Raw genomic sequence first — 27539 nt, 5'->3', positions numbered from 1 at the left:
GATTTTTGTAGAAATTTTCAAAACCCAGAACAAAAAACGCCAACCAGAATTTACATTTTTAGAAACTTCAAATCCATTATTACCCCTTTACCTTTTCTGAAAATTATTTCCTTTTTAATACAGATGGAAATGGAAATAACAGGAGCAAAATGTACTGTTTCACACACTACATCTGAGCTCATCACGATCAAAAAGACGTCTGACTTAGGAGACTATGAGGCGTCATAAAGGTGTGAACACGTTTGGACAAAGTGTGCAGTAACGTAGCGCCCCCCCCCCCCCCCCCCTACATGAGGCTAAGGTGAGCCAGTACTAGAGCTGCACAATATTGAGACTAAAAAAGACATTACAATTCATTTTCTTTCTGTGATATATATTCAGTATGAAAACATATACAGAAAATCAAACCAGATTTTGTTTTGCATCAAGCACCTCAAAGTGTCAGTACGACGTGTTTCAAGTCAAAATGCTCGACATTGCACGTCATGATGTGATTATTTATTATGTGCAAAAGTTGCATCTGCAAACACAGAACTGTCATAGTTTTTAAATTGACATGTCTGTTTTTCACTTGAGCATTGTACATCTGATCTGCTGACTGTCGCTTGTAATGTTTCTGTTTTTGCTTCCTGCTAAGGCGCTCTGTATCAAAGCTAGTGTTGTGCATTATCGTGCATTATCCCTATAAAACAAATCACTGCAGAGTTCAATATTCATTTCAATACAGTGATATAGTTTCACCTGGTTAAAAAGGAGCTGTACACTTTTTCATGGCTTTAAGTTTGAGCTGAAGCTACTTAATGCTGCTTAATGAGCTTATTGATGCTGTTTAAATGACATGATAACAAGTCTAGCAGAGGGGGGGTGGGGGGGGTAACTATGCATGATCACTGTAGAGTTAAAACAACAGGCTGTGATCCTGCTCTTTCCATTTTGCAGATATTTGCATGCAGCATCATTTCTTGGGCTTCAAAACCCTGAAGCAGAACATAGAAAAACAACCCTTTTCTCAGTCAGGCCTCTGATAGTCCAGTAAAAAACACAGAGATAAAAAACAGCCTGAAGCCGACTATCATATACCTGATGCTAGATTTACCGCCTTGTCCTCTGATTTCCTTTCTCATAATGGATTCATCTACTATCATTTATTTATCACACCCCTCTCCAGGAGTGAAAGGCCGACAGACTTCTCCCTATAGCTGTCTTTTCTTTCTATCATTGCACAACCACACCCAGTCTCTTCTCCATCCATCACTTGGAGACATTTGTTCTTATTTGTTACAGTCATCTGTCCAGACAGACAATCTCTCTGCTGAAGACCAACCCCACTATTGATCTGCTCCAGCAGAAATATCTCCTTCTCTTTCCCTCTCTCGGCTTCTACTCATCCCTTTCTCTCACTCTCATGCTGGACCGTTGGGAGGAAAGTGAGGATTCAAGGAGTCAAAGACCAGGGAGCAGAAAACAAGGAAGAGGAGGAAGACGATTACAGAGGTGAGGAGGACTTCCTGTGGAGATGCCATGGGCTAAATCATATTACAGACACACCTTTGCTACAGCAGGTTAGTAGTTTTACTTTTTAAATATATATTTGATTAATCTGCTAATCAATCAGTCGGTCGTCAAAGGAGAAAAGATGCTTTCTAAAAGTGTTATACTTATTTATCTGCCCTCAAGTTATAATGATCATCATGTTTGCAGCTTTAAGTGTGAAGGGGATTCAGAGGATGTAACCCATTAGAAAATATTTAACCGTAGTGCGTAGTATTGCTTGTTTCATTTAGTTAAAAGCAGATTATGCAAAGTCTACGAGCACACCTTTGGAAGAACCCAAAGTGCAATCACCTGACTTTGCTGTTTTGTGCTCGATGAGCTGTGAAAGAATCTACCATCAACCTTTTGTGTTTACAAGTAAACCAAAACCTTTAGATGAGTGAGGCTGCTGACGCTGCAGTCACACTGATGTTTAGCCTGAAGCACATTTCCAGTCTTACTGATGGCCCGACGCACACCGCTCAGAGAGCTCAGAGAGACACTTTAGAGGTGACCACTTCCTGATTCAGCAGCTATTTGAGGTGGTGCAGGATGCTTATACTCGCAGTAAACAGAATGCACATATTTTTGTATGGAAATGTGAGGAAAAAAAAAAAAAAAGCAAGGTTGCAAAGTGTCAAAGAGGGCGAGAGTTTTTTGAATCCACTGAGACAAAACTGCAATATTATTTCCTCATGTGTTGAAACCTGAACGTAGTAGATGCCTATCAAAGGGCTGTTTCACTAAATAACCATGGTTACCAATTTATCATGTACAGCTAGGTAATGCAATCTAACGCAACAGCAGTGAAACACGTCCTCCTCTGTGACAGTTAGGAGGCTCAGTTTAGCCATACAGAGATTTTTTTTTATTATTTAGTCGGCTCTCATTTGAAATATTTGAAATGTCTCACATAATGATGCAACATATTTTAACAGCTTCATAAACATCAGCCTCCAAAATAACTTTAAAGTCGAGTTGGGTCCAAAGAACAACTGAACATTATGTATCTTCTGAGAGAAGCATTTAAAGCAGGACTGTTGTTCAGACTGTATTAGTATTAAGTAGTGTTTGTATACCAGACTGCTTCAAGAGAGAGATGCTGCTGATGAATCTGGTGAAGGTGAAACCTTTCTCAATATGTAATGTCTCTGTTTTTATTTGTCACAGGACATCAAGCTTCTTCTCTACCACTCTATTGAGGAGTGAGGACAAAAATATAAATACAGGCTAAAATTAAAGGCTTTCTATGTGATTTTTCACACTTAAATATAATCTAAATCAAGTATATCCTCTGAAAATAACTCTGTGAGTCATGACTGTCTACAATGGGTGTAACACCCGAGTCCCACTGTCTGTGATGTTTTCAGAGTTTTCAGAGTCCTATGTTCAGTTTGTTTACATCGCCAGGACGGCCGGCTGACTCCTCCCCTCGTGTATAAAAGTTGTTTAATTGAGGGACTAGAGAAAAGAAGAATAACATCAGTGTTTCCCCTAGGTTTACAGTGTTGGGGGGTGGGGACAAGCCGACATGGCGACACAGCAACACAAACACTTGAAGGAATCTTGGTGTTCATGTGTTACTTTTAATGACAGCTGTCCTTTTCTATCGGAAAGGTATCCTTAAATGACTTCTTTCCCTGATTTCTGACTCTATCCACTGTCCTATCTCTACAATAAAGGCACAAAAAGCCAAAAAATAAATCTTTAAAAAACTATAAACAAACCAACAAAAAAAAACATGCTGTACTCACTGCTTAACTGTGTTTCTAGATCACGCTCATTTCAGGTAAATTTACATGCAGTGTGAAGATACGAGCATAATAAAGATCACTAGCATGAGCATGCTAACACAACAATGCAGCGCGAGTTGTTTTGGTTTCATGCTGGATCAAAAAATAGCATATAAAGCCTTTAAACAAAGATGTTTCCATCATAAATGGCTGCAACAACTTTTTTTTGTATATAGAGGATAAATCAACTCTTAAAAGTAGGGACAGGAATCACAGGGGAATCACGATATGATACTGATATCAAACGATAAGTGAATCGTGACTCATAAACGGTGTTGGGCCCGTTATGGAAAATGAGTAACTAGTTACAGTTACTAGCTGCTACAATCAAAAAGTCACTGAGTTACTAACAGAGTTACTGCTTTATAACAGTAACTAGTTAATCATAAACGATAAAATCACCATTCAACGATTCTGTGATAATTGATATACAGTATTGCAAGTCATAAAATGACGAGTCATGTTATGTAAATAACTGAAGAACACAAACTACCCCTAAAAAGGAGTGCCGTATAAAAGTATTAACTCACTGCAATTTGGTGTCACATTCCCCTCTTATCATGCTTCTTTTCTTAACTTCTTTCCATCACTGTCAGACATTATCAAGCTGCCTTCTTCTTCTTCCTCTTTTGTTCTTCTTTCAACCTCTTCTTTGGCCAGTGAACTCCCATTCATTCCCATTTCCTCCCAGGAAAATTTGTGCAATGTGCCAGCGATTCAATAACTTCATCACATAAAGCAGGACACAATATATTATTAACTTAATATAATATTGCCATATCAATATTTTGTCCCACCTTCAACTTGATCATACTGATATATTAGACAGAACATCATCAATAAGCTCAGAGAGGGCAGAAATAGAACTAAGGTAATAAGCACAGTCCCTGTAGTGACAGTGAGTGATAACTGGCCAAGGCCTCCATCTTTGAAAATGCTGTCTAAACGCAACATTTAATGGAGGAGCTTTAAATTTACAGGAGCCTGAGGGCCCAATTAATGTAAAGTCATCCAATCTGCACACACAATCACTCTGTAATTACCATCTGACTTCATATTTAAAAAAAAGGCTTTACAGGTTCATATTGAGGGGGATATATAACTGATTTATCACACAGAATGCACCTTTAATGGTGAACAAACAAAGCTGAGGATATCATACATACCTAAACAAATAAAAAGGTTTTAAATTAGAAAAGCTGAGAAAATGTAGCTTTAGTGTGAACAAGCCTGACAACCTCTACAACCTCTTTGGTGTACGTTCTTCTTCCCTCGTATATAAACCAGGAGAATTATCTCATTTACATCAAGCGGCAACCTCTTAACATGTTTACAGCCTGGTACAAAACACAAAACAGGTCTAACTCTGATTAGTTATTGTCATCATGGGCACACATTGTACCTTTGTGAAGACACATATGACTCTAAAGATGTACTCTTGAGATGAACCCTAGTCTGCAAGGTTAAAGTCTTGTGTTTTATAATCCTATCATCCTCTGATTCCTGCCTCACTCTATGGTCTAACCTTGATCAAAAACAGGTCATAATAAGCTGTCGATATGGTTGAATTTGTTGTAAGGACACTCTCCTCTACTGTGAGTAGAAAAACCAAGCATCTGGTAACTGCACAGGTTTTTACTGTTCTCAAAAGACTAATCGATATTGTAGTGCAACAATAGAACAACCCGTATTTATTATGTTTCTGTTGTCTTATTTCTGCAGGCTTTTCCTTCAGTACGTCAGCCCTCTCTTTTACCTCATGGTAACGTTAGATTATGGACGATTTTGTTAAGTGAGAAGGCAAGAGAGTCCTTTCTGATACTTTCTGCATTATTTTGCATAAACATGGTTGATGTCAAGTGCAATACCTCAGGCAAATGAATAGATTCAGTTTAAATATGAATGACTAACACTGACCCCCGGGTCTTTCACTGGAGGTGAGAATTACTGTGGGATTAATTTAAGTCAAAAGAATAATGACTGAATGAATTGAGGATTACTATGAGAAATTAAACGGCACATATAAAATCAAGTTAAATGTTAAGTATCACGGTCGGTGTCTTCTGAGCTTACATGTCACTTTGGCTCCAGATGGTGGAGTCAGCAAGAGTTTGCTTTCAGATGAATGAAGGGGCAGTGAGCTCACAGCTCAAATGACCATAGATCAATGAAATACGACAGCAGTGAGAGGGATCAGATGAGGGGAAATGGGGCCGCCCGGTCATCTTTAAAGGCTGATCAATAGAGGTGATTGGTTTTAATGGGTGGTCGATGGCGCTGACTGGATGTAATGAGGATCAGTCGATTGATTACAGGAAACGGTTGATTGTTTCAGTTCCAGACGAATAGCGTTCAGATTTTTTGTTATAAAGTTTTTTTGTGCTCACTGTGTAAACTGGCACTGTCTAAACTACCGCTTAAATCTGTGTCGGCTGTGACCTCTGAAAAGCTCTTAATTACTACCTCAATTGAATCCATTTGTCTGATTTAAAATACAACTTTGGCCCGGCAGAGGGATAAGACAAACCAATTATACCCTTTATCTTACTTCAGTCTGTTTATACAGTATAAAGGCAGGGTACTGTTTGCTATTTCTCCTGTGAACTTCCTTCAATAAAAACAATAAAAAAAAAAAAACATTCCATGAAATCAATTCAGCGCTTGTTTAAACAATCAATAACTCATCTAAAAGACATGGGCCACGGCCTGGTCTTGGGAGAGGTGCGGGAGGATGAGTGTGTGTAGCAGTTATTGGTTTTGGAGGCCTGCAGCTTCCTCTCTAAAGCCACAGTATGAGCGTGTGTTATTGTTAAATCAATGGGGACTTTAGGCTCCTTGAACAAAAATTAACAAGCAGGCTGTGGAGGGATGTCTGAAGCAGAGAGGCTGGACAGGATACCAAAGTGGATTGAAATTGAAAACTAGATTACAACAATTCTTGTACATGTGAAAGTTTTTTTTGTCTTTTAAACTAGGCTTCAAAATAAAAAGGTAGCAGTCACTGTTTTTTTTTTCTTGTCGGGGTTTGTTAAGAAAGTCTGCGTTATTTACATCATGACAGCTGAAAGTTTAGAGTTGGCTGGCAAAGTGAAGTGCAGAGTTCCACCAGCAGGGGGAGTATTGGATACAGAGTTAAACCAACCCTGACTACTTATTGCAGATTCCTACTACATTTTGCATACTGTACATAATGGAGATAGTATTCTTTCAACCACAAAACAACATTCTCACACACATACAGTACTTCATCATTATTAACAAGGGATGTTTAGCATTTAGCATCCTTTCAAAATAAAAGCTCACCTGCTATCAAAACATGAAATAAAGTAATTAATTTCCCAGCCTGCTATATTAGTAAATCATTGTATTTGGCAGGATTTAAAACTAACTTCTAAAAGTACTTGCCAGGCATGCCCCTAACTCATTATTTTTTTTAAATACTTTGCAGTTCAAAGCAATGCTTGCTTCTTTGCAATTTAACGTCAGCCTCACACAGAAACAAAAAATAGAAAACACATTTAAAGGCTTTAATAATTTTAATAATTAAAGAGATTAACAGACTAATTTGGAGTGACAGAAGTTGAATGTCAGATATTATCAGTTGAAATATCCGGCCCTAATTGGCAGTACTATTGGGCCAGCTGACTGGAAGTGAGGGCAAAGAATGGCCAATAATTAGCCATCAATTTCTAAAAATGGTTGCCAATTGCCGCCTTGTAATGATTATTGTCCAGCCCCGTCCAATGTGACCTTCACCTGATTAACTCGGGCTGTCCCAGCCGGAACACTTTGATTAAAGCTCCAGACAATGTCACAGAGACGGTGCTAATCATGAGGTTATATAATTAAGACAAAGCTTTTAATCTTTCACAAGAACCAAATGAGGACAATCTTTTCCTGCCCTGCCATGACAGCATATTTGACTTATGTAATGTGGATACAAGCACTGTTTTCCAATGATGCTTTATTACACGGCATTTACTTTCATCCTCACACGCTTGGTCTTCCTCCCCCGTCATATTCACAGATCTAATCCTTATCTCTTCATCCATTCCTCCCCTGCTCTTTTTCTAAATCCACACACATATCATATGGATGATATTTGTAACACTTCTCTCGCTCTCTATAAATCACCAGGGCGTTAACACAATACATGTGGTACTTCTCATCTGATATCAGGGAGTGGACAGGGGGGTACAATGTGTTAAAAGTGCACGCCTTGTCCAAAAGCAGAGACACCAGTGGACACAAAATCAACAGGGGACGGTAGACTTACACATCGTCATCGTTCATCATTTCTGTCAAGGAAGTCGTGCTCAACAAAAGGACAACAGCTTACATCAGGACAAAGCAATGTTGACCATATTTCATGACATCACTGACCACCAAATGGCGTTGTTTTGCTTTGCACAATGATGATTACAGTGTGATTTATGGAGCCAAGTTACAAGAATGTAGGGCAGACCACCTACCAGAAGAAGAAAGCCAAATCAAATAAACAACAGAAAACATTGTTTGGTTAAGAATAGGCTAAAGCTGAACTTACAACAAAGTAAGTACAATGCCAGCTGTCCAGATTTTAAAGATAAAACTGGAAGAGTTTTAATAAAAATCTCAGCACAGTTCTGCCTTACCTTACACTGTTTAAATGTTTTGGCTCGGCCTCAACATTTTTATTTTAGTTCCAACAACCAACACCAAAAAACACTCCAAAGATTACATGAAGACTGTCAGGTATAAAGCAGCTTACAACCGTTAGTATTTAACTAAAATGACACAAAAGTGATAATGTGCGTACTCTTTCATCGCACACATCTCACTTTCTGTGGTCTTGACAACCTTGAGTAACTTTAAGAGGCAGAATCACAGCCAAATCTGGCACGTACAAAGTTTTAATGCCAAGAGAAGCTGAAAAGGAGCCATATACTCCAATACCTTCTGCTATGCATTATAAAAAAACACACACACCTATAACACAAAGAGAGTAATGTTTCAGGCTGAGAAGAACTAGGTTTATAAATCCGTCTTGCAATATGTAAGGCATACATGGTTGAAAAGAGTTACATTATTTCAGTGCAAGATATTTTTGGGCCTTCAGCTGAAGAGAAGCAGGAACCGTTGGGAGGAAAAGAACGGGGGACAACATGCCGCAAAGGGCCGAGGACGGATTTGAACCCACAGCGCTGAAGACTATTGCCTCCATACTGCACATCTTAAGCTCTCGACGCCCAATGTCAGAGCACATTCTGTAGTTCCCACCTTTCTCCTGTTTCATTGATCAATGTGCATGAATACGAAGGGAAAATCATTAAACAAGAGTTATGGGACATCAAATGTCATAACAAACATAATTTTCAGCTAATCTACAGAAGTAATGACTCATTAAAACAAATATGTTCATCATAAACAAAATGAGAGATGAGACACTAACAATACTCGAGTAAAAAATGAGCCAAGCTGACAATCTACTCTAAACTATAATGGTAAAGTCCCTGGCCATGAAAATTCAAGAGTCTAACACTTTAAACCGAGCCCAGAGTCATTACAGAGAGTCATTAGAACAGTGGCAGTAAGGGAGGTTTATGTTGAAGTCATTAGTATGAAGCATTTAGCAGTACGTGCAGCCTAACCACACTCATAATCATAAAGACCAACAAGCCAAGCGCCGAGCATTTCTGGTGAAATACATTCAGTGGCTGTTCAACATCTCCTCCTCTCTCCATGACTGGTGTATTATTTTTCAGTTAAGATCACTGTGACCCGCCATGCCTGCAGTACTGCGCTCAGGCCAAAACATATATCAGCCAAACTGGAGGCCAAAGAGGACTCCAGGGCACAGACTGAGCCAGCCTCCCCCACTGACAGGTGGATAGAAGGTGGATATGAGCTGCTCATGGGGAATGAAAAAGCTAGAGAGCAGGGGTCTCAAATTGAAATTTCCTGGGGGCCACAGGCAAGGTTATTTGCTCTTTGGGGGGGAGGGGGTGAATATACTGTGCCTCTACCGTTCCTCTTGGGAAAGTAATTCTGCTTTAAGGCTGCGATGTTTAGGTCCTTTCTGGATTATTTTTCTTTTTAATGTTTCTGCAGTTTTGCTTTCTATACTGTAACTTTTCCAGGGAGGACTAACTGTTTGCATTATTCATATCTGACTGACCAATAAGTGGAATATGTAGCTCCTTTTTGTCCCAGTCAAAAAAAAACAACACATTTTTGGTTGTGTTCTTCCTCTGAGACGAGGATTTAATGATGCACAGATGATCAAGTTCTTGGTTGAAATGTAAAGTTAATAATGGGTTGGTAAAAATATTAAGTTCTAATAACGTGTGAGGTACACGTCTTGTGTCTCTGTGCACTGAAATTCAAAAGGGTGCAGATTTCATGAAGACTGCTGTTTTCTGAGGACAGCACTTTGTAAATTTATCACTACCCGCTTTCAACTGTGGCGCAACTGTATCATTATCGATCCAGTGCAACAGAGAAGGTATACTACCAAAACTGACAAAGAGGGAAATAAAATGTAGGAACTGCCCACTCAAAATTTACCCCATCTTCTTATGCTCAGACAACATCTACACATATCCCGTCACCAGCGAGATGTTGTTTTTATTACCAAGTAGTACGCAGTTAAAAGAAAATGTTTTAAAAATGAAGCTGAAGAAAAAGAAAAAACATTTTCGTCAGTGTTTCACTCACTTCTATTTCTTTGATCATTTATTTTGGTGCTTTTCATGTTGCTACAGAAATAAGATTGATTTGAATTATGAAATGTATTTTCTTTAATATCAGATACATTTTGAGAATATGTGAATATATCCGTAAATCATATCCATATGATAACATACCAACATCACACACAAGTTTAACATTTTAATTTCTGAAAAACAACATTTTTATTGGGGACTTTTTTTCAAGGGACCCACTAAAAAACCCCACCAATGGGTCCCAGGGTCTAACTACACTGAAAACCTATCAACATGGCTGCTTATGCTAATTTCAAAGTATACTTTATAATACCATTATAATGGGTGTGATAATTTGATGGTCCCAGCCCAGGCCCAGTCTGTGACTTTATTACACCTAAATGGACTGTTAAAGATTCCACCTGTGCGTATCTGCAGACCAGATTTTAGTGGGAAGAGAGTTCAGTAAGTGTTGTTGGTTTTATTCTCAGGAAAGCCTGCAGCCTTTAAATTTGAGCACTGCAGGAATGCTGGCTGCCCTGGGTTGTGTTGAGATAAATAAACAGAGGGAGTCAGCCACATGTGCAGCTGCCAGCCTGCCTGCCAGAGGACGGTCCCCACGGGGGCAACCCTGGCAACCATTATTGAAGCTGACTCTGGCTCCGAGCCAGAACTCACGTTTAGAGGCATTTTCACATGCTGGCATCGCATGGGAGTGTGCTGAGACATCAGCATGCATGTGCTCGTCTAGACACCATGACCACACTAAAAAAAGAACACAGCCTGACTCATGACATCTGTGTGTATTTGTGTGTGTGTGTGTGTGTGTGTGTGAGAGGTGTTCAGACCTCATCACTATTAGTCAATGACACAGAAGTACAGTACATGTCTTGGCTCGACTGCTCACATTAATGGCGCCATCAGATGGGCAGAGGAAATACATTTCTGTTGGCTAAACACTCACGCCAAAGAAAACTGCAGCAGAAACTATGACCACCAACTCACATCAGCTTCATTGCATGTGTTCATCTTGAGTAACCAAGCTAAAATAAACTGCAGTTTAAGAGGGCTTTTTAGTTCAATACCTTAACCAGTCTCTGCGTTTGAAATTGAGCCCCTCAGGAGCAAAAAGCACCAAATTGTGGTATTATTAAGTTATGGTAATAGCAAGTAGACCAGTACGCCTACATGCACTGATTTGTTACAAAAAGCTGTGGTCCTGGGGCGCCGGCTGCCGAGTGATAAGTGTGAGTGCCCAATATACAGAGGCTACAGTCCTCGAAGCAAACAGCCTGGGTTGGAATCCGAACTGTGGCTCCTTTCCCGCATCATGTCCATGTTCATTTCAGCTCCTCTGTCCTGTCAGTGTTTCCCCGGCTTGGGGGGAGGGGGGGTATTGGACAATAATTAAGTATATATAATGGCATGGGGAAGGAAATTGGTGTCAATAAAACATCCTTAAATGTGTCCAAAGAAAACAGGCCCCATGCCACCACATAAAACACGTGCACTAACTCTCATAAGGTCTATTGCATGTCGTCATCTTGACTAACCCAATGCCAAAAACCCATTTATTCCCAAGAAGGTTTGGTTTTTATTCATGACCTCAACCATCTTCTCTCTGACTCTCTTCTTCTCCCACCAAATGAATAATAGAGAATAGGTTCATTTCTAGCCTCTGTAGTAAATAGCATTTTGAGTGCGCCGATTTCTGAATACACCGTTTTACTGGTTAGTACCTTGTGAAAACTATCAACCCCGTGTCTGTAGCTGAAAACAAGTAGAGTAAAAGAAAGCAGGGACAGCTGGAACAGCTTCATCCGTCTCCCTGATTGATACAGAGAGAGTATCAAGAGGAAGGGAGGGAGGTTGACATCATCAGCCTTTCTTTCCATACCGAGGCCAAGAGAAAACACTTCTATCTATGCAGACACAATCTATAAAGAAAGCAAATGCTCTCGCAAACCTGTATAGGCTACATTTTGAACCAGCTACAGGGCTTCTGTTGGTGCTTGTCTCGCACAATGTTCATCTCTTATGTACCAGTGTTCATCCTGTTTAGAGACACTCAAGGTTGCTCTGAGGCCTTGGTGACAACAAGCAGATGCTGCCTGTCTGTGTGCAGAGGAGGAGGAGGAGGAGGAGGAGGAGGAGGATGAGGTGGTGGAGAGAGAAAGTATTACTGCTTTCCTGTTCAGTAACAGTATTTCTAACAACAGCAGTAAAAGCTTTGAGGAGGTCTTAATCACAGTCTTAAAACAACTGCAGTGAAAATGAGACCTCTAGACGTAACAGCTAATAGTTTGCCTGATTGCTTTTCACAATTTCCACAAAATGAGGAACACAAGAGCCTTTAGTTACTTATCTAATGAAACTTGACCATCAGCAAGGGAATAAAAAGGCGTTCCCGGCCACTGTGAGTGCTTGAACCAGAGAGGCAGAGCTGAGGAACAGAGAGATGACCTCATCTTTCACTAATATGAACCTGCTTGCTTTCTGTCTCTGAATATGGGGGGGGGGGGGGGGGGGGGTGCCGGGTAGGGGCGGACGAGTCAGAGGAAGCTGGCTAGCATGAACTGTTTAGCTGATGAGATTTGCTTCAGCTCACACATATCCCTGCAACATACACACATCTTGCGCTCATATGGTCAGAAATCATGGTCCTACTTTTCAGGCAACGTTTAGTCCCCTCTGTTTGCCAAGTCGACAGTGATTGCTGTAAATGTGCTAAGAGAAAGACTGTGAGATGACATAAGCCTCACTCAAAGCAATGCCAGCTGCAGGCTGATCCGTTTCACTAATGCTAACTGTTATGACAAGAGGCCTCCTGACTTCTGGTTAGCCAATACAGGCTTATATAATCTGCATCAGCCTGTCTCTTATTTGAGTCAAACAATAGCCACTTGTACGGCAAAAGACAAATTGTTCGACCTCATTTAGCCTCGTTGTTCAGGAGCACACATTCACTTTTTGGTCGCCGTGTTGAGCTGCCACCACAAATCAATTTCTCTTTGTCCAGTTCCTTCCAGGTGGACTTAAAGCCATCCTGCACCCACTTGGAGAAAGTGCAAAACGATTTCTTCGAGCCAAGGAGTGAAGGACCACAACCTACACACTCCTTTCCACGCTATTCAACCCCACTCCCTTGAAATAAAAACAACGGAGGATCATTGAGGACCATAATGCGAGACAAAGGAGAGAAGTGGCGGGCCAGCCGCACAAGAGAAGTCCTGTCCCGTGATGACTTGTTGTTTCTACTCAGTATGTTAGAGGGAGAGCTACAGGTGGGACGATTTGTTTGTATCCTGTCATTTTCAGAATCATGTTCATGTGAAACCCAAATGTCAAAACCACATAATATATGCCAATGTATCTATTACTGTACGCAGAGTTGTTTAAACATAAATCGGTATCAGAACCAATACAGCCTAAAATGGGGGATCAGGGATCTAGTCACTAGATGCATGATCCAAAACTTTTATTTATAAGCTCCCAAAGAATTGACTTGTTCCTTATTCTGTGAAACAGTAGACTAAACAGGGATGATATTTATTATGGCTGGTACTAAGTGCTCAGCTTTAGGATTCCTTTTGTGTACTTTGGCAATGAAAAAATTATAGCAATTATTTAACATCCATACAGGGTTAATAATGTGCAGCTATTTCAAATATTAATGGATGTCTATTTTCTCTGGTCGTTCCAGATTGCTACTCTAGACCAATATTAAATTCTAGGTATCAGAATCTGTATCGGTAGGAGGAAAATGGTACCCCAAGTGTTTGACTGATATGTTTGTCACTCCAGGCTAGGGATGAGGTAATTGCTGTGTTGAAATCCGAGAAGATGGATCCGGTTCTACTTGGGGCCCGATACAGTTTTGGTGGACCAGAAAAGGTGCTCCGTGCCCTGCAGAGAGACTCCCTCCGGGCCCAGCAGGACCACCTGCAGGATGTGTACAAAAAACCAATTGCTGAGGTACCAACAGTCAATAGCAAGAAAATAGACTCCAGATGGAGCGGATAATCAAATTTAATGAGGTGAATGCATTACTGTCTCACAACAGAGCGTCTATTACCGCTGCTTCACTGCACAAATTTGTTATTTGCACTACAGGTGTTACATGTGCTGGATCTATTCCTATGCAGAGATTAGAAATCTGTAAATTAAAAGGACTGTTTTTGTCTGATTTGTAGTTTTACCTTTCTAAGAGAACCCGTTTCCAAGAAAACGTTTTTACAGGAAGGTCATTCGAATATCTCATGTGACCAGTATACTGTTACAATTAAAAACACATTACTGTGATTTATCTCAAATGTCAGAAGCTCAACCAACATGTGGATGGCTCAAAACCAACAGGCGGCAAAAGCATGTTTTTACAATTAAGTAGAAATGAACCTTCTTGGGTGTGCAGCTGAATTCGTCAATCCAACGGGACTATTCTTTAATATATTTTTTCCAAAGACATTTTGTTAGGTTGGATAAAGTCGTAACAGTACTGTCAGTATACAGGAGACCCTCGTGCTCAAAGATTAAATGTAGGATATTTGCTGTATTTTAGAATATATTTTTTACAAGTTTAAAGGTACCACATGTATAATCCTTGTCCTTTTAGTCTCTAGTATAAGCAGCATACAAGGTGTAAAAAGTGTTACTGTTTCTGTTTGGTATCATCCACAGAAAAAGACAAATGGTAGATTTACCACACAGTTTGAAAAAGTAAAGTTAATATCTTTCTTATATTCAGTTATGACATTCCAGTGCACCTTGGAGCGTTTTCTGCTGTCCGCCGAAAAAAATCAATCAAAGTGGACAGTTCAAAAGTGCTGTCGGCACATATTTTTGAGAGTCATGTGCTGAGCAGAGAGCATCAGAGCAGCTTTCAGACTAGGGGCCCTGCTTTAACTACAACCCTTTTCCGCCTCCATCAGAGCTAGTATTGTGGTTTGTCCTCATTTTGAAACTTGGCTAAGTTAACAGCATGTTCATATTGCTGCTCCTTTATTACTCTGTGAATAAAAATGTGTTGAAACTGATGTACCACTAATCAATGATGTCACTATCCATAGCAATGTTTAACACTAGAAATCTTCATATGCTTATTTGGTACCCAACACTAGAACTTTTTATATGTTGCCAAAAAAAAGTCTGTTCTTACCAAATTTCAGGCATTTCGACCAATGAGAACAAATGTTTTGGTAATTTTCCCTCATCTTACTAAACACAGTGTTTGGTTAAAATTGGTTTTCAGCTGCAAATGTATAAACTTGGAATTAGGTCTTTCAATTAAAACAGCTGTTTTCCAAATGTTCATACTATGTCAGCACTCTATCCATAAACCAAGTAACACCGACAATCATCCTCCTCATTGCGATCTCTTTTGTTTTCCCTTTTTGTCTTCAGCTCAACCACTTTGTGGAGGCTCAGAGGCACTCGTCCAAACAGATGATGGAGGGGTTCCTGGAGGTATCTCGCTCTCACAGCAGGGCTCTACGCAAGCTAGAGGAGCAAGAGAGGAGCCACAGGGCTCTAATCCATAAGAGCGACTGCCTGACCACTCTGCTGGAGCAGGACAGAGAGAGGTTGGTGAACCAAACCCTTGAGCTTCAGATGAATGCCTATGCAAAGATTTATATTTTGCAGCTCCCACTAAATTGGTAGTCTGGGTTAAAACTCGACTTGCAGAAAATATCCATGCCTCTCAGAATCCTTCCTAATGTAAAAGATGAGGATTTACAGCTAGTGCAGAAGAGGCTAAGGGATTAAAGTATTTCAGCACACTGGAACAAGCCAGATCAGAGCTCTGTGATGTTCACTTGTGCAGGCTTAGACACTTTTAGTCTATGTTGATCTGTAATGCTCTTCATGGCTGAGAGCAAGGCCGCTGTTGGCTGCTTCATTTTTCTACCAACCCGGTGACCTCAAGACTGTACTTAAGAGTTCCTCCTCTTAGACAAAGTCCATTACATCCTTGACTTGGTTAGACCTTGTGGCCAGCTTGGCTCTGTTCACTCTCCCTTGTAAACACATAAACATGCTCTAACATGCAATTACACGTACGGTCTAAATTGGCACCCTCCTACCCAATTCAACAGAACCACACAGCAAAGGATGAAGCCTTCTTCTAAACTAAGTAAATGGGCTGAGGCTTTGCTGCTAAAGAGAAAGATTTGCTTCCTGAGTACAGAGAACATTTAGATGTGGCCTTTGGGGATAGGGAAGTCTAACATGAAGGTGGCTCTCATATGCAATTTGAGGCCCACAACCAGGCTGTTGTGTTGAAGTTCCTGGTTGTCTCGGCTCATGTACCGTCAGAGTCCACTCTGTAATCTAGCTGTGTAGAGACTGGACCCGCACTGGGCTTGCAGCCTTGGGAGGAGACTAGTTGTCTGCATCTGCATGCCAAAGTGAAAAACACTTCGGTGATCCACAACAGGCACACGCACAATTAAAGGACCAGAAATAGTCAAGCCAGTAGTGATCATGTTTATGAGAATTCAGTCGATCCACATACAGCATGGCCGCCCCAAACATGCACACATAAAAGTTTTGAAGTTCATCTTGGCCTAATGATGATTAATACACGAGTAGACAGCATGTCTGTGGTGCAGGGTGAACCCTGTGTGGCTCATACATTCCTGACTGCACGAACAGAGGATTTTCATCTCCCTGCCTGCCCTCCTTCATTAATTCCCTTCATGAACGGGTGTCCACAACGCAGCACTTGAACTTTTCCGATAACCAGGAGACCGGGGGCCGACAGCATAATGATAGTCTGATGTTGTTGTTCAGTTTGACTGTCAGGGATATCAACACGTCTTTGTACATCACAGACCAAAATAACTTAATGTAACTCCATTTGTCTAATCCTTCCTTTGCCAGCCTCTGATCAAGAGGTGAAACAATTTCAAGATTAATCCTTAGGTCAATTGTCAGGACAATGAACTGCAACAACGTAACCTTCCATGGCTTCAAAGTTTTCCGACTTGCAGTGTGTTTGTGTCCTATGTGGTTTATTTTTCTTTCTATTATTATTCTCATATTTATTACTTTCACTTTCTCAAAGGCCTCCTTTGGTCAAGTGTTGAGAATTAGCATGTGTGATGAAACACTCAAACAATGCATCTGGTTCTTCCAGTGTAATTGTGATGTCCATGTCATATACAAAAATCTATCTATCAAATTAACTTTTCCCTTGGTTTATGAAAATACTGATGCTCAAAACATCTGGGATCCAAAATGAAAATCTCAGTTGCACCTTTAATCCTATCCCGTAAAAGGACACAAACAATCTGCTCCTTCATGCAAATTCACGATCAATCCACACAGAAATGCTCTTCTGCCTTGTATTTATTTAAATTTCGTCTCAGGCACACTCGAATCGAGTTTATATTCCTGCCTCTTTGTGTGAGCTTCGGCTTCTTTCAGCTTGGCACAAACAGGTTTAAGCTGAGTCACTGCTTGCATTTATCCACGGGGTAAACAACACGCTGCACATGGCGATACGCCTGTCCCTTTCATCTCCCTCTTCATCCTGTCCTTCTTACATCCCGCTCTGCAGTAGCCTAAATATTTAACTGAAAGAATTCCCACTCCTGCTCCTTTTCAACTATCTTTCAATCTCCCTCCCCGTTTCTTTTCAAAGTGTACGCTCTGAGCCAAGAGAGCCACTCAGCCTGGCTTAAAATCCGCACCCCTCTTTCTTCTTTCACTCCCCTGGAAAAGTATCTCCACGAGGTGCCATGTGCCGAGCAGATGACCTGTTTTAGCTGCAAACTATACACTAAATTCCAGTCACGGCATATAATCACTTTATGCCACAGAATGATCCCCTTTGCGTGTCAAAGGATGATTACATCTGCACATCACAATGCAACGATCTGGTTGTTCCAACCTCATGCTATCAGAACATGCTCCGAGTCCGTGTGTGTGTGTGTGTTTCCTATGGTGTGTCACCAGGCTGACAGCATCTTAGAAGAAACCGCACACACATGTTCGGCACACAAAAGACATCCACGCTCTCATCTGTTCACTTGAGTTCTGAATCCAAAACCCTTCACAGACACTATCGTACACCCGCAAAAACCACTTTTAAACTCCGTCATGTTTTCACTCTGCACTGATGTGGCCTTCACGTCAATATATCATCAATAAGGGCTATAAGAGTGCAGATGTTTTGGAAAAGAAGAGTCTTGCTCCACTGTCAGGCACAGCAGTGCTTTGGCCAGCTGGATAACAGCTCACAGGGGCAACGCTTACATTTTCACAAATATTATGGCCAGTGTTAACAATGGTCATCAGATTACTTCAGAGGGTAAGCATGCTAACAATGCTAAGTATGCTAACATTGCTGGCTGATGGAAATATCTACTGTTTCGTATATTAGGCCATATAAAGTATTAGAGAAATATCAGTTTTGAATAGAAGAAGATATACTTTATTAATCCTGCGAGGGGAAATTCAATTTTACACTCTGTTGTTGAATATGCTACACACACACATAGGCTGAAATAGACACACACATGCACTAACAGGATGCTATGTAGTAATGGAGAGATGTCAGAGTGAGGGGGCTGCCCACAGCAAGCGTTCCTGAGATGGTGGGGGTCCAGGGCCTTGCTCAAGGACACCTCGTCAATACTTTCAGAGAGTAAACTGGCACTCTTTGGTCCCCAACCCAAGTCCCTACACACTGAGCTCAATCAATAATTGAGTCATGTGGGCCAACAGACAAACAGGCAGACACAATACAATTTGCACCCACCATAATACTTGGTCAAAAGACCATAACTGAACAAAAGCCTCTGCTTGATTAAACATGTTGGAAGAAACATTTTCCCAAAAGGAAAAGGACAAAGTAAATTTGGCCGTACTGTAGCGGAAACCCACAGCTGCTCGGTCCATCTCTCACACTGAAATCCACCATCTGCAGGCTCAGCCAATAATGTGTCAGGAGGAGATGTGCATAAATTACCATAGGAGTCTGGCAGTACACCACTTTAGAGCTGAACCGCTGTTATGATCGCAAGCTGCTGGGCTCATTTATTAGCTGCACCAAGCATATGAGGTCAGTTTAGTCATTCCTTCAATTTTATTAAACTTGTTGATAAATGAAGAGAACAAAGCCCGGAGCAGCTGCTTTCCTTTTTTGCGTCTCCAATATGGCTTTTCTCTGACCCTTTACAGCAGTTCTCAGTACAACTGGAGGTTTTTTTTTTTTCCCAGAGGCGGAGGCTGAAAAACTCAATATCTCCAAATTACACCCTTGGATGAAAATAGGAGCACTGAAAACAGCAGAGAGCTCCTCTCGTATGAAGGGGAGTATTACATTCTGGCAATGTTTGTGGGTTTTCTTCGAGTAGAATGGCCAATGAGGGCTCGGATCAATCTTGTAATTGAGGACAAGCGCTGCAGATGCCAACCCCTCCTAAGAAAAAGTGGACCTCATGAACTCTGGTTTGGGAGTTGGTCTGCGGCTGAAATCTGAGGGAATGAGAAGGATTCTTGCTTTCACATTCCACAACAGGAACAATATCTTGTCTTATTGAGCCCTTTCCTGACAAAAGACTTCTTTGAATTGATTTAACGGTCTGATTTTTTAACAAAACATACTTCTTATCTCATCAAATAACAATTACTTGAGCGTAACATTTTATGAACAGTAAACAGAATACAAGCTACACTTAGTTTCCAGGCTATTTTGCTTAATTTTATAAAGCCTAAGACAGGGATGGGCAACTTTGGTGACAGCAAGGGCCACATTCATTTAATTCTCACTGCCAGAGGGCCAAATTAAACAATTACAGTCAATTATGTCTCAAATTTAACTCAACATATACCAGTGATCAGATATTATTATGGACATATTTCTGGTTTTCATGATTTCATGGCAGATTTCATCATGTTTTCTTCATGTTTCCAATTAATTGATGTGTAAAAAATTAACCTGAGGGCCACGTTGAGGGTTGATGGGGGCCGCATGTGGCCCCCCTGGCCGCCAGTTGCCCACCCCTGGCCTAAGACAACTTTTCTGGATAAAATAAGTACCATCAAAGTAACCTCGACTGCAAACTACACGTCCTGCAAAAGGTGAACCAACACACATTATAACCTTCTGTCCATTATATCCTTAAATAAAAGCACATTGCGTGATGGCCACCACAAACCAAAAACAAGTCAAGAGTTAATTTCATCAACCAAAGTGAACTCTGGAAGAGACAGCCAGCTTTGTTATTAATCAATTAAAGGATAAAAGAGAATGCCAACCGGGCACAGAAATCAGCCATTACCTCACTGACTAAGGTAACCTGGAGAGTTTGTATTACTCTAAATATCTAAGCTGCACAATGTCACAGTGGTTTCAGGTAAAAAAGACAAAAACTACAGTTGTTTGGATACCAATACTAGTATCAGAAATGCCTTTGGGTATTAGGTGTAGTTTGCCATTTAACTCACTACACAGAACAAGGTTTTTACATGTATAAGCTCCAAAAAACACAAGACTACACAGTAGGCAATAATCATCACAGATTCCACTATCGACTACTGTTTAAGAGAAGCAATAACAACCTATTTAAGGTAAATGATCAAGTGACCATAGCAAACAAGCTCACAGTGCAAGCAGAGAGAGTAACCTGAGTCAAAGCAAACAAAATGTAAACAATCAGTGTTTTCCATCAGATATTTTAAGGCTGTTATCTTATACTTAAAGGAAAGATGATTCAATCCAAACCACAAAAATAAAGATTTTTAAAAGAAGGGTTCCTCTAGAAACTTTGTTTTGACAAGATATCAGGAGGGGCTGCTAGCTGAGCATTCACTCATGCTTTTAAACTACTCTGTGTTGTTTTAGAACAGAGCTGCTGAATCGGCAGCTGACAGAAACTTTCAATAACCATGGAGACATTTGTTTGCACATTTCAAAACAGTGTGCTTGTTTCCTCAGCGCTGACGTAAACGGTTTAAGAACGTGATCCCGTCTTTCAGCGAAAAAAAAGCTCTGCTGCATTAATGAGGGTCTGCCTTTAACTGTGGTGAAAGTTGTTGGCACTGTTGTGCAAGCTTTCATTGCTCTGTTTAAAAGATGGTGAAACAATTCTGTAGAACATAAATGTCCAAAAAGTGAAGTTTAAGTGGGTCTTTTTGGCTGTTTTGTAAATTCTTGTGTGATGACATCATGACAAGGGGGGAATAGTTCTCTTTTAATTGGGGACTAGATGGGCTGCTTGACAGAAATAAATACCACCAGAGGTATTTTTCCCAGTGAAAGCTAGAACTTGGAGCCATAATGCAAGTAAGTGTTCCCGGAGGGGAGCGTGCGTCACCCATAGACATACATGTTATTTTTCCTCCTGCTGCACTGGAAGTACTATCATCGAGTCAGCTAAAACATATCCTTCACTTTTTCCATTATGTTTTTTTGTCACTTTTGTTGTGACAGATGAGACTAGCAGCGAGAATAATGAGAGTATAATCTGTCATCCTTCCCTGCTCCACTGAACACAGAAATTTGATTTGAGTAATACCTCAAGAGAGCGAAGGGATACTGAAGAAAACCGATGACGGCGAGAGGAAGGTAAAAATTGCAGTTGCAAAAGCAAATTGCATTTTGTACCTTAAAGCAAAAAACATATCAGAAAGATAGAGAAGCAATGTGTGGAGGAGCAAGAGAGCAAAAGACATATGGGTGTAATTGAGGGCCGATGAACTGATGATGTCATCTTACAGTCAGGTTATCAGGCCCCGGGCAAGGCAGATACAACTCACAAAACATGTCTGGTCTTAAAGCATATGGGAACTCCAACTTCACACACACAAATAATACAATATGCAAGCTTTTAGATAAGCTACAATTCCTTGAACATACAAAGTTCAGTCCAGCACTTATGAAGCATAGCTAACATGTTTGCTCCGGCTAATCCTGCAAACGGAGAGTGTAAGCCTCTCCAGTTTGAATTGTGATTGAAGCTTTTCTTTGAACACACATACACACAAACACACTCTTCTGTCCTTCCCATTAGCCTCTTTGGCATGGCTACACAATGACCTCATCTGGAATGGGCTGAACTCCAGTAAAAACACACAATCACACTCACACACATGCACAGCGGTAGAGCCTGTACAGTCCCATATAAGGACTTGCTGATGATGTAATGGGCGCCACTGACTGCGAGTGAGACTCGGTGTGCAGAGCACTTCTCATAATGTTTGGTTTTCCGGATGGAATGTCCACATCACTGGGATCTCCGGGAAAGGGAGAGGTGAAAGAGTGAAGACTTTTTATTCTCTGAGGATTTTTTAAAGGACAGAGGCCAACAGGACAGCACAGGTAGGACAAGTAAAAACAACTTGTGAACTGTGGAAAGATATAAAACACATTTGGAGAAGTGTGTTACTTTTAAAGTAGTTTTTGTGGCATGTTAAGATTACGGGCAAAGTATGTGTTGATTGAACGTCTGACCTACCGTCTTTGTGATTCTTTACATTTTTAAAGAAAGAGAATTGACAAAACCAAAATATAATCGAACAGTTAGAGAATGCAAAAACTAATGATGTTCAACATCCTTCAAAGTTACAATTCATCCATCTGTTTTATTCAAAATGCTAGATCTTTTTGAGTTTCACCCACTTTAAAAACTTTCTTAAAAGCAAATGTTGAGGATGCTCTGTATGTTTCAATTTCCCATCCTCTACCAAAAAACAGGTTCAGACTTTTTTACGTAACATTAGCAGCTCAAAAGATTTTGTCAAATAATCAAAAGCAACTCTCCGTATACTGCTTGGAACATTTTCAGCCCGATCACATGGAAAATGATGTATCCAAGCATGGAATGTGAAACTGATATTTACTTATTTCTGCTCTTTGAATTTAAAGAGCAACCTTAATGTCCGCACTCTCAGTACCTCAAGTCTACAAAACTAGTCGAACATTTCTATAAGGAGATTTATTCTTCATTGTAACAATCAGCTGCTGATGGCTCACTTCGATCTCTGCAAGGACACTTAATGTACGGTGCATATTTAAATTAATTTGTACATTGTTGGTTTGCATCTGGGGAAATGTTAGGAGTGACAGCACTTTTGTAGCCAGTCAGTAATTACACACGGAACAGGGGGGAATTCCTGCCTCTCCAAGCTGGAAATGGGGTAGTGTTCGTTGTGCACAGGAGGGGGGTGATTGGGTGCAGCGTTGAGGGTACTCAAGGGTAGTGGAACTTCTTAATTAACAAACACTCCCTGCCAAGGGACCATCTGCTGTGACAGTCAGGAGTGCTGCAAAGAGAGTGCAACGCAACATGGAATTGCATGGCCATCTACATTTTTAAGGGGTTACATGTGGTACACATGCAAATTAGAGATGAAAACGCCGATACTAATGTGCAAATGAAAATAAAGTATTCATAGCTTTTGCAGGGATTTGAGGTGGGAGGAAATAGTGGTTCAGATTCTTTTGAAAATGAAAGAAATGCTTATACTGGAAACACAAAACTAGAGAATTAATTGGGGTTTCAAAAGTGGGGCCAGGAGGTTAAGTATAAACAAGAAAAAAAGTTTCCTTGGAAGCAGAAATAAGAGCAAAATTACATAATAAAACCCCCAAAAGTCCTTTTTAACATGAGGGTAATTTGTTTTTCTTACAGACTTAAGCTCCTGCTTGTAAAAGAGAGAGAATACCACAAGTTACAGGAGAAGAAAAGTGAAAACGAAGTATCAACTCTCAAGGACGAGCTGAACAAGCTGAAGGCGTTTGCACTTCTGGTTGTTCGGGAGCAACAGAGTCTGAGCGAGCAGCTGGAGGCACATCGCTGTCGTGTCAAAGAACTGACTGCCATCACTGACCACATCAAGCAGGAGGTCAGTGCTGCTCACCCCAGTGCAAAGAAGGCAGAGCACAAGTCTCTGCACCTCGAGGTGGAGCTCAACAACCCGGTTTCTTTTTCCAACCACAGCCTGAACACCATGACGGCCCCGAGCCTGCTGTCAGAGGTCGAGCTGCTGAGGAGGAGGGTCGTGGAAATGGAGGGAAAGGACGAGGAGCTGATACGTATGTGGGACCAGTGTCGTGACCTCGACCGTAGACTGGGGAGGGAGACCAGCTACTGCCGCAGCCTGAAAGTGGAGGTGGATAAACTGACGGGCCGAATCAGTGAATTGGACAGGATAGAGGGGGCTTTAGGGAAGAGCAAACAGGACTGCAGTATCCTGATGGGCAGCTTGGAGCAAGAGAGGGAGGTTAGCAAGAGGCTGTCTGCTGAGCTCAACACTCTGAAAGTTAGGGTGAAAGAGCTTGAGGCTGTTGAAAGCAAACAGGAAAAGAGTGAAGCAGTGATTAGACAAGACCTCGCCAAGCTCAGATCACTGACTGTAGCCTTGGTGGAGGACAGAAAGACTATGGCAGAGAAGCTCAAACAGGCTGAGGAAAAACTGAACAGGAAGGAAGGCAACAGGAATGAGCAAAGCAATTTGGCAACAATGACAGAAAGACTGAAAGAGGAGATGCAACAGGCACTGGGGTGTAAGGCAGAGTTAGAGGGAAGGATTAGGGACATGGGAAAGGAAAAAGAAGAGCTCCAGGACCGAATTAAAGCAGAGGAGGAGAGGAACAGAGAGCTGCAGAGTAAAATGACCATAATGAGAAGTAGGCTGCAGGTGTTAGAAAACAGGAAAGAAAAGGAACAAAAGTACACACACAGTTCTGTTCCTTACAACACCAACCATCGGTGCCAAACAGAGGACAACAAAGTCAAGGAACTGACCCAAGAGCTTGATAGGCTGCGAAAGAGACTACAGGACAAGGAGGCGTTGGAGGGAGAACTGATGCAGGTGGAGGAGGACTTTGAGTCCCTGCAAAAGAGGTTCAAGGATGAGCAGAGAAGGTCCCAGGCTCTAACAGAGGAGCTTCAGGCGTCAAAGAGGGAGCTTTCGAGATACGAGCAGGCGGAGAAGCAAGACGTCAACCAGGAGCACCTCCTCCTTTGCCGTCTTCAGAAGGAGCAGGTGAGGTCTAGACTTTTGGGCAGGGAGGTGGACTCTCTGAAGGAGAAACTCCAGAAGCTGATGGGAACCGAGGAGTCAATCTGCAGGGTTCAGACCGACCACTCCACGCTGCAGAGAAAGCTGACCTTGCAGGAAGGAAGAAACAGGGAGCTGGCAAAAGACATGAAGGAACTCAGTAGTGAGCTCGACAGGTACAGACAAAAGAAGAACCTTTCACCTGGTGCGAATGGACAACACTTTTCCGACCTTCATCAGACCACCAAAGAGGTGCAAACTGATCCAGCAGATAGCCTGCCTCCTTACGGCGATCAAAGCAAGAGAGCAGAAGAAGAAAAGCAGGAGGAGGACCTAAACCACAATGAGGAGGTCTCAAACAGAAGAAGCTCTCTTGTCAACAACCTCAACAGCCTAAACACTGCAAATAATAACATTATCCAATACAGCAATCAATCAGCCAATGGCATGGATATGCACCAAACTGCTAATGGTGAGCTGATGACGTTGACACACACGCCAGGGCAGCCCTTGCACATTAAAGTAACACCTCACCACATCCTCAACACAGCCACGCTTGAGTTCAGCAGCCCGACAGGAGATGCAGCTACGTCCTACACCAGCACTGCCGTCATCCCGACAAGCGGAGCCTCGCCTAAGCAGAGAATCACCATCATCCAGAACGCCTCTCCTCTCGCAGTTAACACTAAGACCCCGCCTTCAAGCCCAGACCGCAGAGTCTCCCCAACAATCTCTCGGATGCTGAGCACAAATTCTCCACGCTCTGCGACCCCCGACCAAAACAGCTCCCCGATTCAGATCGTGACAGTCCGGACCTGTTCTCCAGAGCCGGAGGAGGTCGCCAATCAGACCACCGTCTACTGCAAGACACCTGAGCGTCAGAACAGCTGGCAGTATCAGAGGTCCAGCAGTGTCGACACGAGTCCAAATATCATCACCACAGAGGACAACAAGATCCACATCCATGTGGGGAGTCCATATATCCAGTCTGTGAGTGGTATGACCCACAGTGTGCCACAACCAGTCGGGTCGTACTATCTCCGTCATGAGCAACAGACACAAGTGCTCGCCAATGGCTGTCATGTAAAAGGTGTTGGCAAAATTACAAGTAGCATCACTATTTCCCCTTCTACCTCCTCAGCTTCACACTCCTCTAATATTACAGTAAGTGGCCTTTGTGATTAGGGGAAGATGTATATGATTGGGTTCTCAGACACTTTCCTGGACACCATTACTTCAAGGAGAACCTATTGTCTTTGTAAATAATACTAAACAAATAATTCCCAGTGTTTGTCATACTATTTGTAAAGCCTACTTTAATTAGTTAGTGTGCAAATGTACTTACTGAATTTAACTGACTGTTTGACATGTGTTTTAAGCACCTGTATTAGAGCTAGGTAATACGTCATTGCCACCAAATGTGTAATATGCTTTTCATATTTTCATTCTGTTTTATTGATGTTTTTTCCCTGTTCATTAAAAGTGTTTGTGTTGATTTTGTTTGCTCACCTTGAATACTTTCGAGAGAGGGCTGCCATCTACTCAGCTAACAGATTTCGAGGCGGTTTAAATGCAAAATAGTTGGAATCAGTAAAGATAAAGTGAGAAACTGGTAGAAGCCTTGTTTGATGTTTTTTTTTTTTTCCCCTCAAGGGTCAAACTACACACTGCACACATCAAGCTCTCCAAAAAGAAGAAGAAGAAAAAAAAGACTCCTGTGTTCATTAGCCATATTGTTAAAATGAATAAAGAGAAACCGGGATGGAAGAGGTTTGTGTGTTTAGCTTGATCACCCACACAGCCAAATTTAACACAACAGTGTGTGTGTGTGTGTGTGTGTGTGTGTGTGTGTGTGTGTGTGTGTGTGTGTGTGTGTGTGTGTGTGTGTGTGTGTGTGTGTGTGTGTGTGTGTGTTTGTAGGTGTGCAACCGTCGCCTAATATGCACTGGAAAACTCGGCTCATTTTTTCTGACACAATAAAAACACCTAGAGGTGATGGGGCTGTTCGGGTTTAATGATGGTTGAATTACTTAAAGCCTTAGCTATTTTGAGTACAGACTATAAACCTCAAATGGAATGGAATCATGGTCCTAATATATTTACCACTGGCAACTAATGGATGCATACACTTTAACTACTGCATAAAAACATTGAAATTATGCTCAGCTTCTCCTCATTTACTGTAAAATAAAAATAAAATAATCCAAGCACAAAAAGGCTTTTCATTGCTGGTCAGTCTCGTCTTGTTATGAGCACATAATCCCATGCAAGCTTAACCCCTTAATGAAGAGATAGAATCTTTATTATCATTGTATACAAGGACACAACAAAATTTTGTTAGCAGCAACTCTATACAGCAGCGTTTACTAAAACAAAAAGATATTTGTGGTGATATGAAAGAGAAATATGCAAAAAGGGGCCAGAGCAATTGCTGTTCAGTGAATAAATGATAATAATAATAAATAAATAGACAGTTGTGGTGACTGAAAGAATATATACAGTTATTATTTTGCAGTGACTG

General features: G+C 41.3%; 2 protein-coding genes across 3 annotated transcripts in view; one reads left to right on the top strand and one right to left on the bottom strand.

Moving 5' to 3' along the window:
* The window catches only part of cmss1 (cms1 ribosomal small subunit homolog), a 38344-nt gene that overhangs the window by 5758 nt on the left and 5047 nt on the right, over window positions 1-27539 (bottom strand). The gene's annotated exons all lie outside the window — the stretch shown is intronic.
* Window positions 1418-27020, top strand: LOC114921161 (filamin A-interacting protein 1-like). The gene is made up of 6 exons (XM_065962260.1): window positions 1418-1562; window positions 13029-13293; window positions 13814-13984; window positions 15410-15588; window positions 23647-26182; window positions 26672-27020. The coding sequence occupies exons 2-6, from the start codon at window positions 13192-13194 to the stop codon at window positions 26744-26746; spliced, it is 3063 nt and encodes a 1020-aa protein (XP_065818332.1). The 5' UTR covers window positions 1418-1562; window positions 13029-13191; the 3' UTR covers window positions 26747-27020.

This window comes from Labrus bergylta, chromosome 13, assembly GCF_963930695.1.
Source record: "Labrus bergylta chromosome 13, fLabBer1.1, whole genome shotgun sequence".
Lineage (NCBI taxonomy): Eukaryota > Metazoa > Chordata > Actinopteri > Labriformes > Labridae > Labrus > Labrus bergylta.
This window is presented reverse-complemented; position numbering and strand designations above follow the sequence as displayed.